At 48.5% G+C, this 14,005-nt stretch overlaps 1 protein-coding gene across 6 annotated transcripts in view; it reads left to right on the forward strand.

Moving 5' to 3' along the window:
- The window catches only part of LOC135907732 (soluble guanylate cyclase 88E-like), a 281,964-nt gene that overhangs the window by 160,696 nt on the left and 107,263 nt on the right, over positions 1–14,005 (forward strand). For all 6 annotated transcript variants that reach the window (XM_070524767.1, XM_070524760.1, XM_070524763.1 and 3 more), the window contains 3 exons: positions 249–572; positions 1,238–1,380; positions 4,667–4,796. In XM_070524767.1, coding sequence (XP_070380868.1) covers positions 249–572; positions 1,238–1,380; positions 4,667–4,796 — 597 coding nt within the window. The remainder of the gene's footprint in view (positions 1–248; positions 573–1,237; positions 1,381–4,666; positions 4,797–14,005) is intronic.

Genomic DNA, 14,005 nt, shown 5'->3' on the forward strand with positions numbered 1-14,005 from the left:
CACAAACAAGTTCTTGCGCTAAAGCTGTTCGTATGAAAAGATGAAGGCAATCGTAATGTCGAACATATTGTTATCGAAGGCGACCGGTCGACAGCACTTTAGAACAAAGGATTTTGTGCATTATACCCTACGTCGCATAGTCATTTACGACTGGAGCCCGCAGTGGGAAGCCTGTGGAACCGCCTGCGTGCCTATGGAAAATCATGAAGGGGAGTAGTGCAGCAAACGCACGTTACGTGAATGCGCAGGTGCGCGTGCTGAGCCAGCGCAGTACACCGGACGGTGCCCAGGCGCTGCTGCGACTGAGCTTCGACAACGCCGCCTTCACGCTGAACGAGCAGCGGCGGCGGCGCGCACAGGAGGGCATCTCGCTGCCCGACGTATCCTGGGGATCGCTGCTGCGGCTCTTCCCGTTCGGCATGCTTGTGGACCGCTGCATGCGGCTCCTGTGGCTAGGACACCGCCTGCGCATGGTGTTCGATCAGGGCGGGGAGACCGGAGCCTGCCCCGGTAGACCCGTGCACGACCTTATGCGCCTGCACAGGCCCATGGTGGCCTTCACGTGGGAAAACGTGAGCATTCGTCCGTGTATCCAAAATAGGGGCCGTCGATACTGGGCTGCAGTAACGTGAAACTCAGAGTACGTCAGTGAGCGAGGCAGTTAGAAAGTTGGGAGACGGGATAGGGGGGCCAGGTTTAACCGTGCCGTCCGAGATCAGCTGGCGCGTAGTGTCAAACACCGCGAGCTGCCAGATCTCGAAGGTTTAATAAGGGCATTTGGCTTAGACATACTATTTCGTGCAGAAGAGACGAGTATCGGCGTCCGAGCAATGTTTCTGGGCTGCGGAAAGCGCCGTTAGCCGTGCATATTATGAAAGTTATGCTCTGGTTTTTATTTTTACATAAATGATGACAGTGTAGTAGTAGTAGTAGTATTGGCAGCAGCAGCAAGCTTATGGGGTCCTTTGACCCTAAACATGCACCCACTGCCAAGACACGATCTCGGTAGATTCGGTGTACAACACGTGCGGAAGTCTCGCGCGCATTTAGTACAACTGTTGGCGCACTCAGAACATTCAAGCATGCGCTGAACAGCGAGCACGGATACTGGTGCCACCATATGTGACGTTTACATTTATTGTTAATTTATTGTTTAGTACACAAATACATCGTATTTGTGGTTGCTTACGTACGTGAAGTAACGTTGGCGTCCACTTTTCTCTCCCTCGGCCATCAGTTGCTTACCAATCAGCAAGTCGTGGTGGAGCTGGAGTGCATTTTCCCTGAACAGTCGACCCTGCCTTCACGTCGTTTGCTGCTCAAAGGAGAGATGCGCTACCTGCACGAGTCGGACGTCATACTATTCCTTGGGGTGCCACTGTGAGTCCGAGCACACGGTTGCTTTTCCCAGGTTAGCAGACGCACGTGTGCTGATTATTCGGCCCGAATGTTGGTGTATACACTCGACACTCTTGTCGAACGACAGACATCAGCAGATGAACGGCCACATTTTCGACGCTATACAGCACATCGCGTTATACTTGCGACTCAATGTTTGCCAAGCACCTGCGCTCTCGTGCTAAAGCCCTGTAAGCAAGCGCCGGCAACAGTGCAGTACGTGTCTTGTCTCGCAGTGCCATACCTTGGTCGCGAGTACAGACATCATAATCTTCTGTTATGGTGTTTTCCTTTTACAGCTCCGTAAACCGTTATTATCGTCTGTAGAACTGGCTGCAGTTTACTTTCTCGCTTTCTTTTTTGTTCCTTTTATTACTACATGCTCCCGCGACGATACCATTGATCAGACGGGTCGTTCTACAGTAAAGCTTACGGTAGCGCGTTCCGAAAATTCGCGTAATTTACTGCATGGTAAAGAGCTCTTCCTCGTTTAAGCGGTCCTGCCTACGCTATCGCTGCTGTGGACCGAGAAATGTTCGGCGGCATTACGTGTTTACTTTCTTGCGTTCGTGACCTTCGCCTTGCTTGCCGGCTTTAGGGCTGCTATTTCTGAGATGCCCGTCTAAGGCAGCTTATCCTCTGACGACCAATTACTGCCAGAGGATAGGTCCTGCACGGTAATTGCCCTTGGCAGAACGGCTTACGGTAGTTGTGCTGACGGCAGTGCCGTCTCCGCTAACGTGCGCGGAGAAACAACGTACAGCAATGAAATCTTTTTCCTCCTAAGCTCCTGTCCATCGACGACTTTGTAACTGAGAAGTGTCTCTGTATTTTGTCGTCATGCTTCGTCCTTTTCGTTGCCTCCACGTGGCTATTAACAACTTACGATGATGGGGCGCTTGGGATACTTGAGCGAAGCAAACGAAAATAACTACTATGCAATATATATCACGAAAATGCGAACAGCACTGGCGAACTTTATCGTGCATGTCCTCAGTTGTTCATGTCCACGTTCGCTTCTTTCTTGAATGGAAGTAACTAAGGACCACGAGCTGGCAGCGCCTAATTGTGCCAACTGCAACGTGCGTTATATATATATATATGGGATATAAAGCCGAATCATTGTAATTTTCACGCGTATGCAACCTAAAGTGGTTTTCTGGGATCGAATCTGTTATAAAACTATAACGATTCGCGTCTCACGCTAGCTGCCTTGTTACCGCGAGCACCGAATCGACACTCATGCGTGTGTCGAGGATGCGCCAACAAGCACGCGGCTTGTGTCTGTCAGGTATATGTGTAAAATTTTTAATTTCACGAATGCGATTGGCGTTGTTAAATGCACTCTACTATAGTTGCATCACTGAACTACACGACACGATTATATTTATTACTTCGAAGCAACAAAAGCGACTAGAGGAGCCTTATGGATCCCGACTCGAGAACAACCAACGCATTCTTTCTTTCTTTCTTTCTTTCTTTCTTTCTTTCTTTCTTTCTTTCTTTCTTTCTTTCTTTCTTTCTTTCTTTCTTTCTTTCTTTCTTTCTTTCTTTCTGTTTACTCTTAAGCCGCAAGTTACGGCGAAATACAAAAAAGAAACTACAGCAGACGTTGGGTCCGGGTTAGTTGAGCAGACAAACTAACTCATCAATGCCGCTGCTTTTCTTTATTTTTAATATTTATTTTGAACTGTTCGTTATACCCAGCTTTTGCTGACACTTCAACACGCACGAATCAGGAAGAGTATGAAGAAGGCAGCATAGCTGGCGTGGACTAAAGATGCCGAAATATGCTGCTCACGTAACAAAAAAAAGAGAAAAAAAAGATTACGGCAAAAGAACTTTCATTTAGAATGGGAGCTGTATGTGAGGCCAGCAAGTTGACAAGAGATGAGGGTGACCAACTCAATGGCGTGGTGTCAGTGCGTTTATCTTTCTTTCTCTCCCTCTCTCTTTCCAGAAGACGCCAGCTCTCTGCGCACGCCGCCGTCCCTTCTCTTAGCACCATCTTTATCTCGGCTTGCCACTCCGGCCTATATATAACGTGTATGAGAGACTGCGCGCTTTATTTGTTTTCTCTCTGTGGACGAAATGGAGAACGGAACTCTGTGGGCTTGTGGTAATATAACGTGGCTAGGACACAGTACTGTGCATCGGGGGATTTCGTGGTTGGTATAGGCAAACAAATGCCGAAGTACTGTGTTGTGGACTAGTGGGCTCATACCGTATAAGTAGTGTGCTGCACCAACTGCAACAAAAAAGGCGACAAAGAGATGGGACCGACCAGTCGCATCTGTTTGTCGTCTCTCTGGTTGCATTTCGCGCAGCAGACTACTTATTTAAACAAATGCTGCGCATCTTCTACTTTACAGGGTGCCCAAGTTTATGTTAGCCAAGCCGTTCAACGAAAAATAAGATACTTAGAAGACATGGTGCAAGATACGATCTTAAGACCTGCAGATTTGAACAGCAGGTCTTGATATCGCATCTAGCACCGTGTATGTTCTTTTAATCTTTTTTTTTTTAACAGGTTTAGCCGTTAGAACAGGTTTGGAACAGGTTTAGCCACCGTTAGATAGGTATGCTACATAACCAAATGCGCGCACCAGCCGAAGTCGTCTTGCGTAGATCCTGGCGCTCCGGCCGACGCGCCACGGAGTGTCACATGCCTCGCACGTCACCACGGGACGTAACTATCGTCACGCGCGCTTCTGACGGGCTCGTTCTCGGTTTCGTGCTGGAAAGGAAAAAGGAACTCGGTGTGTCAACGTGCATTAAAGGCTTTTTATCCGCTTTGAAAGGTGATCTGTAATAAATTCGCTGTTTGGCACATACGTACAACTGGCATTAGTGGTCTAAAGTTAAAAATCAGGAAGTTAGTGAACGAATATTAGTTAATTAATCTATTCAATGATTTCTCTCAGCGTTTTCTTTTGACCGCTCTTGTGGTGAGCCATGGAGATAAAAAAAAAGCACCATGGTGTCTCGAATGCCCTATGTCTAATAATTAGACAGTCATCGCTGAAACACACCGCATGTCCACTTCAATATGCGAAGCCACTCCAATGAAAGCTGGAGAGCTTGGCCTCGTCGGGCGCCTAAAGAAGTAAGTCTAACGAAGTGCGAGCAAAAGAACACATGTAGAGGTAGTACAAAACGTCTGTACTTAAAAATTGAGGCATTAGATGCGCCAAGAAGGACCCATTATGAAAGTTACCCTATTGAGATGCTATGACAAATATCGCTGCTTTTCCTCGCTATTGCGCAGACTGAGTGGCCTGGACGAGCTGCAGATGGCGGGCCTCTACCTCGAGGACCTGTGCATCCACGACATGACGCGCGACATTGTGCTGGCTGAGTGGCAACACGGCGCCAACCTCGAAGTCTCCTACAGAGAGGTGGGCAGAGCACGGCCTCCCGCGCTCGTTGACGCGCAAGCACGACTCCGTTTCACGAACGAAACAAGAGCGCCACAATTGCTTCCCGATAGCGGCGGTAGAATGGGACGCGCACCCGCATATGCGTCTCCTTTTCTTTTTTGCTCCGAACAGGCTTTCTTAAAATCGTATGAAGCACATATTAGCGCGATTCCTGTTCAGGCGGATTACCGTGAAGAGGTATACATTACTTGCACGGAAAATCGCAATGTTTGGGCGGATAATTGAAAAAAGTGTAACTTAATTACATTTATTCACCTTAAGACATATGTCCCCATTTCCAAGCTCAAGCCTAAAGCAGTAGCTCGTATGTCTTCTGAGCAGAAAATTTAAGACTAACATCACTGCTGAGATATCCGTTCTGAAACACATTCACGTTCCAGATAACGGTTTTCCTAAAGCCTTGATCGTGATGATCCTACCTGTAACGTTAATGCATTTTTTAGCATAGTTCGGGTACGGATTCTAGGCTGTGGTTCTATAGTCAGGTTTCTGTTAAGTAGACATGACTTCACTGCGGTTCGGCTCCACAAATGAAACACGACCATATAAAGCCAAAGACAATGAAGCCAAGGAAAGCATGGGAGTAATTAGCTGTGGTTGAAATGGAACCGTAGAAAATAACTAAGAAAAGGGAAAACGAAAGTGGCCAGACAGATAACACGTCGTCGGTGGGAGACGAACCGAAAACCTCCGCCTTACGCGTGCGTTGCACTACCGTCAATCCATTCAGTATTTTGGGAATTAATGCGTCCCAGATCCTGGGAGCGTTAGCCAGCGCCACTCGGCACCATAGCGGGCGAATGGGGAACATCCATTTTTGCCCGATGGCGCCACGCAACACATTAACTTGGGAGAGCAGGCCCGTGGCTAATAAACTCCCGAATGCTGGTTAATGGCATCAACGCTGCCAGATTCAAGACTCGCGCTGTGAATCAGGGGCGTAGCCAGAGGGGGGGCTTATGGGGCTTCAGCCCCCGCCCCCCCCCCCCCGAAATTTTTTCGTACTGTCATGTGCCGCCGACCAAAACAACTCCCGGTGCCGGAAATCATGCTCAATTTTGTCTAGAATCTCCTTAATTCACGCTGGAAAAGACATTTAAGCGCGAACATTGCGAAATCAGGCTGTATTTCGCGGCAACGCCCATGCATCGGGAGTCACATATCGTAACGCAAGGAGCCCCACCGATCACACAATTTCAAGGGCGTTTTGATGGCGAGCGGGCTCGTCTCGGCATCTCGCGGAGGCCGCGGAATCTACGGAGCGCTTGGATTTAAATTCTGAAACTTTGTGGGTATAAAGTTCTCAAAACATTTTGATGCGAAATGTGCATTGACATTTCCGAAGTCGTGCTTTAGATTTTCAATTACGCAACTTTGTGGGTTTAATGCTGTTGTAAACATTTGACGCCAAAGGTGCATCGACTTTTCTAAAGTCGTACATCGGGCCATACAACGAGACAAGCCAAATCAGCATACTATCAGACAAGTTGACAAAGCACGCAGCGAGGTCCGATGAGACAAAGCGTTGTGGTGGTTCATTTGTGCCGTCAGGTCATAGAAAAGAATACAAACATTTTTTTTTCCACCTGCGCCAAAGCATCCATGTCAAGACACTAAATCCACCATTGTAACTAAGTTCTTATTTATTTTTCTACCTAGACTTTTATTCGCGAGGATACATTGAGCCCCTTCGTCCTCTTTTTTTCTTTTGTTCTCGTAACCGGCGGGCTGCCGATCCAGCCAGAGCGCATGCGTTTTTCTCGTGCTGCATCGACAACCGCGCTACGCACTTGGATGCGCGTTCCTTTTTCTCTGGCCGACTGCATTTTCGCCTAGCAGAGTTTTGGACGCATCCTGGCTAGCAGGCGAGAAAAAGAAACAATGCACAGTCGCTCGCCGCCAGCACTGCGGGGACTTGACTGATTGCAACGCGTTCGCTTGAGCGCAACCTCTCCAGAAAATTTTGTCTCGCCGGTGTAGGATACCGAGCAGTGTGCGTATGGTTTTCTGTGGACCAAGCGTCGCACGTTTTCTTCGATATTCCTTCGGTAGCCACACTAGGTGCCCAAAGTAGGCATTCGATTGTAGCCAACATGCGTTCCTTTGCGTTATTCTATTTCGCCGCCCCCCACCCCATAAAAGAAAAAAAAAAGGAAGACATTGTTGCGGCGCAACGAATCGTCGCATGGTGAAAGTTCGATTTTGTTACTTCATTTGCGGATAGTAATGGGCCACGGGACGCTTCAGTTGCCGGATATTCTTATTATATTATTGCGATATCAGCTATATGATCACTCCAGGCGCATTCCTGCTGTTGCCCGCATGTTCCGTATAAATAAAGGCCAAGGGCGATAACATCGTGACCACGCGCCGCATGCTCTATGTGCGAATGAAAGCGTGGGGGTGAGGGAAGGGGGAGGGGTGAGCCGACGATGAGTCTTGTATGCGCAAGGGAGAAAAGCGGGGAGGGAGCGCGCCGCCTTCCGTCGAACGCGATACATTTTGGGAGCGGAGGGAGGGGGGAGGTGTGATCTGTGAATCTGTGGTTGCGCAACCTGTTTATTTGCCTTGTTTGACGAATTATATATAGTGACTTTCTCTTAGGTACGTAGATTTATTGGAGACTTATACGTATATTTAAATATCTTGTTGCGAGGTTTTGTGTATATGCGCAGTGAACTTTGTTTCCAGTGACAATTTTTTGCCCTGTATCAAGCTGTATCTTCGCCCCGCGCAATAATGGTTCGGTTCATTATTTTCGAGGCATGCGCGTAGTACATACGCATCTCATTTACAAGTGACATGCAGAGGTGAGGTTAAATATTCTTTAATGCTCTCATACACTGGGTTGAACATGGTTGCGTGGCATAATGGACACTCCAAAAGTTGAACAGCTTGGTGTCGTGAGGTTTTTGACAAATGAAGATGTTTCCCAAAAAGAAATTATTCGCCGTATGGCTGCCGTATACGTTGAACATTGCGTTTCATTGGCCACTGCGAAGCGTTGTAGCCAACTGTTCAAAGAAGGACATGACAGTTACAAAGAAGATCCATGGCCGGACCAAAGCCACCGTGCAATCACCCCCAACACAATTGAAAACGCCGTGGTTGCTCAGTGGCTATTGTGTTGGGCTGCTGAGCACGAGTTCGCGGGATCGAATCCCGGTCACGGCGGCTGCATTTCGATGGAGGCCAAATGCGAAAACACCGGTGTACTTAGATTTAGGTGCACGTCAAAGAAACCCAGATGAGGGTGACGACTTTTTGTCTGCGATTGTGACCGGGGATGACTCATCATCATCATCATCATCATAATCATCATCATCATCATCATCAGCCTGGTAGCGCCCACTGCAGGGCAAAGGCCTCTCCCATGCTTCTCCAACAACCCCGGTCATGTACCAATTGTGGCCATGCCGTGCCTGCAAACTTCTTAATCTCATCCGTCCACCTAACTTTCTGCCGCCCCCTGCTACGCTTCCCTTCCCTTGGGATCCAGTCCGTAACCCTTAATGACCATCGGTTATCTTCCCTCCTCATTACATGTCCTGCCCATGCCCATTTCTTTTTCTTGATTTCAACTAAGATGTCATTAACTCGCGTTTGTTCCCTCACCCAATCTGCTCTTTTCTTATCCCTTAACGTTACACCTATCATTCTTCTTTCCATAGCTCGTTGTGTCGTCCTCAATTTGAGTAGAACCCTTTTCGTAAGACTCCAGGTTTCTGCCCCGTAGGTGAGTACTCGTAAGACACAGCTATTATATACTTTTCTCTTGAGGGATGATGGCAACCTGCTGTTCATGATTTGGGAATGCCTGCCAAACGCACCCCAGCCCATTCTTATTCTTCTGATTATTTCCGTCTCATGATCCGGATCCGCCGTCACTACCTGCCCTAAGTAGATGTATTCCCTTACGACTTCCAGTGCCTCGCTGCCTATTGTAAATTGCTGTTCTCTCCCGAGACTGTTAAGCATTACTTTAGTTTTCTGCAGATTAATTTTTAGACCCACTCTTCTGCTTTGCCTCTCGAGGTCAGTGAGCATGCATTGCAGTTGGTCCCCTAAGTTACTAAGCAAGGCAATACCATCAGCGAATCGTAAGTTACTAAGGTGTTCTCCATTAACTTTTATCCCCATTTCTTCCCACTCCAGGTCTCTGAATACCTCCTGTAAACACGCTGTGAATAGCATTGGAGAGATCGTATCTCCCTGCCTGACGCCTTTCTTTATTGGGATTTTGTTGCTTGCTTTATGGAGGACTACGGTGGCTGTGGAGTCGCTATAGATATCTTCCAGTATTTTTACATATGGCTCATCTACACCCTGATTCCGTAATGCCTCCATGACTGCTGAGGTTTCGACTGAATCAAACGCTTTCTCGTAATCAATGAAAGCTATATATAAGGGTTTGTTATATTCTGCACATTTCTCTATCACTTGATTGATAGTGTGAATATGGTCTATTGTTGAATAGCCTTTACGGAATCCTGCCTGGTCCTTTGGTTGACAGAAGTCTAAGGTGTTCCTGATTCTATTTGCAATTACCTTAGTAAATACTTTGTAGGCAACGGACAGTAAGCTGATCGGTCTATAATTTTTCAAGTCTTTGGCGTCCCCTTTCTTATGGATTAGGATTATGTTAGCGTTCTTCCATGATTCCGGTACGCTCGAGATCATGAGGCATTGCGTATACAGGGGGATGACTCGTGGTGCCGCTACTACTAGCCTGAAACACTACGGCAAAGCTTACAGTGGAAACACTTGAATTCACCATTCCCAAGGAAAACAAAGGCCGTTATTTCTGCCGGAAAAGTGTTGACTTCTTTTTAGATCGTTATGGGTCATTATTGATCGAATTTTCTAAACCTGGAGAAACTCTGAATCGTTTCAGATATTCTGAAAGGTCGTATCGGCTGCGTGTCGCCATCAAGAACAAACGACGTAGAAAATTGAGCATTGGTAACATCATGCTTCACGACATTGCCCGTTCCCACGTCGCTGATGTGGTTAATACAAAACTGGCAAAGTTCAAGTGGGAAACGTTGCAACATCCCTCATGCAGCCCAGACCTGTTGCCTTGCATCTTCCACATTAGGTAAAATTTGAAAAAAACTGCTCAAGGGAACCACACTCGTGTCGGAAGATGACGTGTAGTCATTTACAGATTTTTGAGGCAGCAACTCAAGGAGTATTATGAGACGGGAATCACGCGACTGGTTAGTAGGACAAGTGTCTAAATACTCATGGTGACTACTTTTAAAGTAATAAAGTACCCCGTTTGTCATATATTCGCATTGGCTCACTTTCATCTGACTCGCCCTCGTATATTTTGCAGAACTCCTGCTTTTTATATGTGCTCTCTGTTGCGACTATAATTTCCGAGCAATTACTCGCAATACACAACTGGTGACAGCTGCTCCTGCTCAATACATTCTAACAAAGGAAAGCGTCATTGAGATTTTCCCCTGGTCGTTGCATATGTACGAAAATGTAAACAAGGTTGTTGAATGACAGATATATATATTGTGAGCATTATTCATACGCTTCATATTCTCACCTGTACATACTCATCATCACCGTTTTGGGGCCTGGTGGTGGGGCTCTGTCTCGGGAGAATAAAGAAGAGACTGGCTGCCTAAACCTCGTCTCACAAGTGGTGGAGTGTGCTGTCCGGTCCCTTCGCCCTCTCGCTCCTGGTCTCTCTCCAGCTTCACCTACGCTACATCCCTGGAGCTCCGCTCGGGTCGCCGCCTCTACCACCTGCACTCGACCATGTCGCAAGACCAGCAGTCCAGTACCACGACATCCACCTTGCCGACTCCTGCGGGAACCCCTTCTTGGACAGTCACCACCCCTCAGAAGGATCCACCGGTATTTGCTGGGCTTCCAGGTGACGACGTTGAAGACTGGTTGGAGCTATACGAGCGCGTGAGTGACTTTAACCACTGGAACGAATCAGCAAAACTTGCTCACGTCGCCTTCTACCTAACCGGAGTTGCGAAAACATGGTTTTACAATCATGAGCTCGATTTGGTCAACTGGAGCATCTTTAAACACCAGCTACGCCTGATTTTCGCGAACTCGTCTGTCCGCTCCGATATCGCTAAGAAGAAGCTTTCTGAGCGTGTGCAGCACTCAGGGGAGTCCTACACTTCGTACATAGAGGACGTCCTCGCCCTCTGCCGCCGCGTGAACACCTCGATGGCAGAGAGTGACCGTGTACGTCACCTGCTCAAGGGTATTGGGACTGCGGCATTCAATGCTCTTGTAGTGCTGAATCCCACTACCGTCGCCGACATCATCAGTACGTGTCAGCGTCTCGATGACCTTCATATGCTCCGCTTACACCCTGACACATCTGATTTCAAGGCGTCCAACGACAGCGAGCTACGTGCTTTGATTCGCTCCATCATCCGTGAGGAACTGCACGCCCAAGCTTCGTCAAACCCTCCTGAGGTCCATCTGACGCCTCCTGGTGGCGGCCTACGCCATATCGTGAGGGAAGAGCTAGCTGCCGTGACCTGCCCGCAAATCACGAGCCCGCACCCTATCCATACGCCAACGTACGCTCAGGTTGCCTCTATAGCGCCACCCCCCCAGCAGCCACCACAACAGGCACCTGCACCGCACATGTCCCTTAATCCTATCACTGCAAGACCATCGCCTGTTCCGTCTTATAACGCATGGAGCCCACCTCGACCGGTTTGTTACTACTGCGGCATCCGTGGCCACATTTCCAGGTTTTGCCGACGCCGTCAGCAAGATGAAAGACGTGGCTATGACGGCTTTGAAAGGGATCAGTTTTCTGGCCCTGTACCACGACGTCGGCGTTCTGACTACGCTTATTATCCACCACGTTCCCCATCTCCACAGGACTTCAACACTGCCAGTTCATCGCGTTTCCCGCGTCGTCGCTCTCCATCACCGATGCGGCGCTCTTCTTCCCCTCTACGACCGGCTACTTCGTCCTCCGATCACCGCCCGGAAAACTAAATGGTGCAGCTTCAGGAGGGAAAGCTGCATCTTTTGGACAACGTGAAACGCCTCCGGAGCGCCCGTCAAATGTACTTTTGGTGTTTGTTGAAGGTGTCCGAATCGAAGCCTTGGTTGACACAGGTGCATCGCTTTCCGTTATTAGTGCTGATTTGTGTTCTCGATTGCGAAAAGTGAAGACACCGTATAATGGCCCTCCTCTTCGTTGTGCTAATGCAGTTCTTGTTCAGCCCTCCAGTGTTTGCACTGCGCGCGTTTTCATTGATGGCATCCTCCACCACATTCAGTTCGTCGTGCTGTCTTCGTGCACTTACGCGATGATTTTGGGATGGGACTTCCTGTCCTCCGCCTCAGCTTTAATCTCTTGACGTCAGCGGACTATTCTTATGACAGACACTGAATCTTCGTCCTCTGTCAATGATCACAGCCTGCGTTTTGTCACGTCTACCGACTGTTTCATTCCCGCGGGCACTGAGCATATTCTGACGCTGACTTCCGACACTATTATTAATGGTGATGTGTTCCTTGCACCGAGTGGTTACTGCATTTCTGGTGGGCTTAGCCTTACTCCTAGCCTAGTACGGTTTCAGGACGGTAGAGCCTCAGTCGCTGTTCATAACCCTACTTCTTCGCCAGTTGTGCTCTCCCAGGGCTCTACTGTGACATGCTTTACTGACACCGAACCTCTTTCGCTGGTACCGCTTCACACCGAATCACCACCTTTGTCTACCACAACTGATTATCACACTGCTGCCGCTGCTTTAACGGCCGCTATAAATCCCGATTTGACCACTGCGCAGAAAGAAGACCTTCTGACACTCCTGCACAAACACAGAGCCTTATTTGACGTCCACTCCAAGCTTCTGGGGCGCACTTCCGTCGCAGTACATCGCATCGAAACCGAAGGCAGTTCGGTTGTACGCCGCCGCCCGTATCGCGTGTCTTCCGCAGAACGGAAAATCATTGCGGATAACGTTGATGACATGCTCAAAAGAGACATCATTCGGCCTTCCTCCAGTTCTTGGTCGTCTCCTGTCGTGCTGGTTCGCAAGAAAGACGGCTCCGTACGATTCTGCGTCGATTATCGAGCCCTTAATAAGATCACGCGCAAAGACGTATATCCGATGCCAAGAATTGACGATGCCATTGACTCCCTCCAGGGTGCAGAATATTTCTCTAGTCTAGACCTCCGATCCGGATACTGGCAAATCCCCATGCACGAAGCGGACAAGGACAAGACAGCCTTTGCAACGCCAGACGGACTTTACGAGTTCAACGTCATGCCGTTCGGTTTATGTAATGCCCCTGCAACATTTGAACGCATGATCGACACAGTTTTACGTGGCCTTAAGTGGAAGACCTGTCTGTGCTATTTAGATGACATCGTTATTTTTTCTACAACTTTTAGTCAGCACCTTGAGCGCTTGGACGAAGTTTTCACTTGCATTTCCAACGCTGGACTCCAACTCAACACAAAGAAATGCCATTTTGCCAGAAAGAACATCAAAGTATTGGGCCATCTTATCAGCAAAGATGGCATTCGACCAGATCCTGAAAAGGTTGCTGCCGTGCATCGCTTCCCTCGCCCTGAAAATCAAAAGCAATTAAGAAGTTTCTTAGGCCTGGCATCCTACTTCCGCCGCTTCATCAGTCATTTTGCAGCCATGGCGTCGCCGCTACACAAGTTGCTCACGTCGGGCTCTGCTTTCCCTTGGACAGATGAATGCGAACTTTCTTTCCAAGCCCTCAAGCAGGCATTAACCAGCGACCCTGTCCTCTGTCACTTCGATGACAACACACCGACTTGCTTGCATACCGACGCTAGTGGCCATGGGATCGGTGCTGTACTTTTACAGCGTGATACCACCTCACGAGAGAGAGTTGTTGCCTATGCCAGTCGCGCACTAACACCTGCCGAAACGAATTACTCGATCACAGAACAGGAATGTCTCGCAGTAGTTTGGGCGATCCAAAAATTTCGACCATATCTTTACGGACGCCATTTCACGGTCATAACCGACCACCACGCCTTATGCTGGTTGTCGTCAATCAAAAATTTGTCCGGACGACTTGGTCGCTGGGTAGTACGCTTACAAGAGTACGACTTTGACGTTGTCTACAAGTCTGGGAAAAAGCATCAAGATGCCGACGCTCTCTCTCGCTGCCCGCTG

This window comes from Dermacentor albipictus, chromosome 1 (assembly GCF_038994185.2).
Source record: "Dermacentor albipictus isolate Rhodes 1998 colony chromosome 1, USDA_Dalb.pri_finalv2, whole genome shotgun sequence".
In the NCBI taxonomy this organism is placed as follows: Eukaryota; Metazoa; Arthropoda; class Arachnida; order Ixodida; family Ixodidae; genus Dermacentor; species Dermacentor albipictus.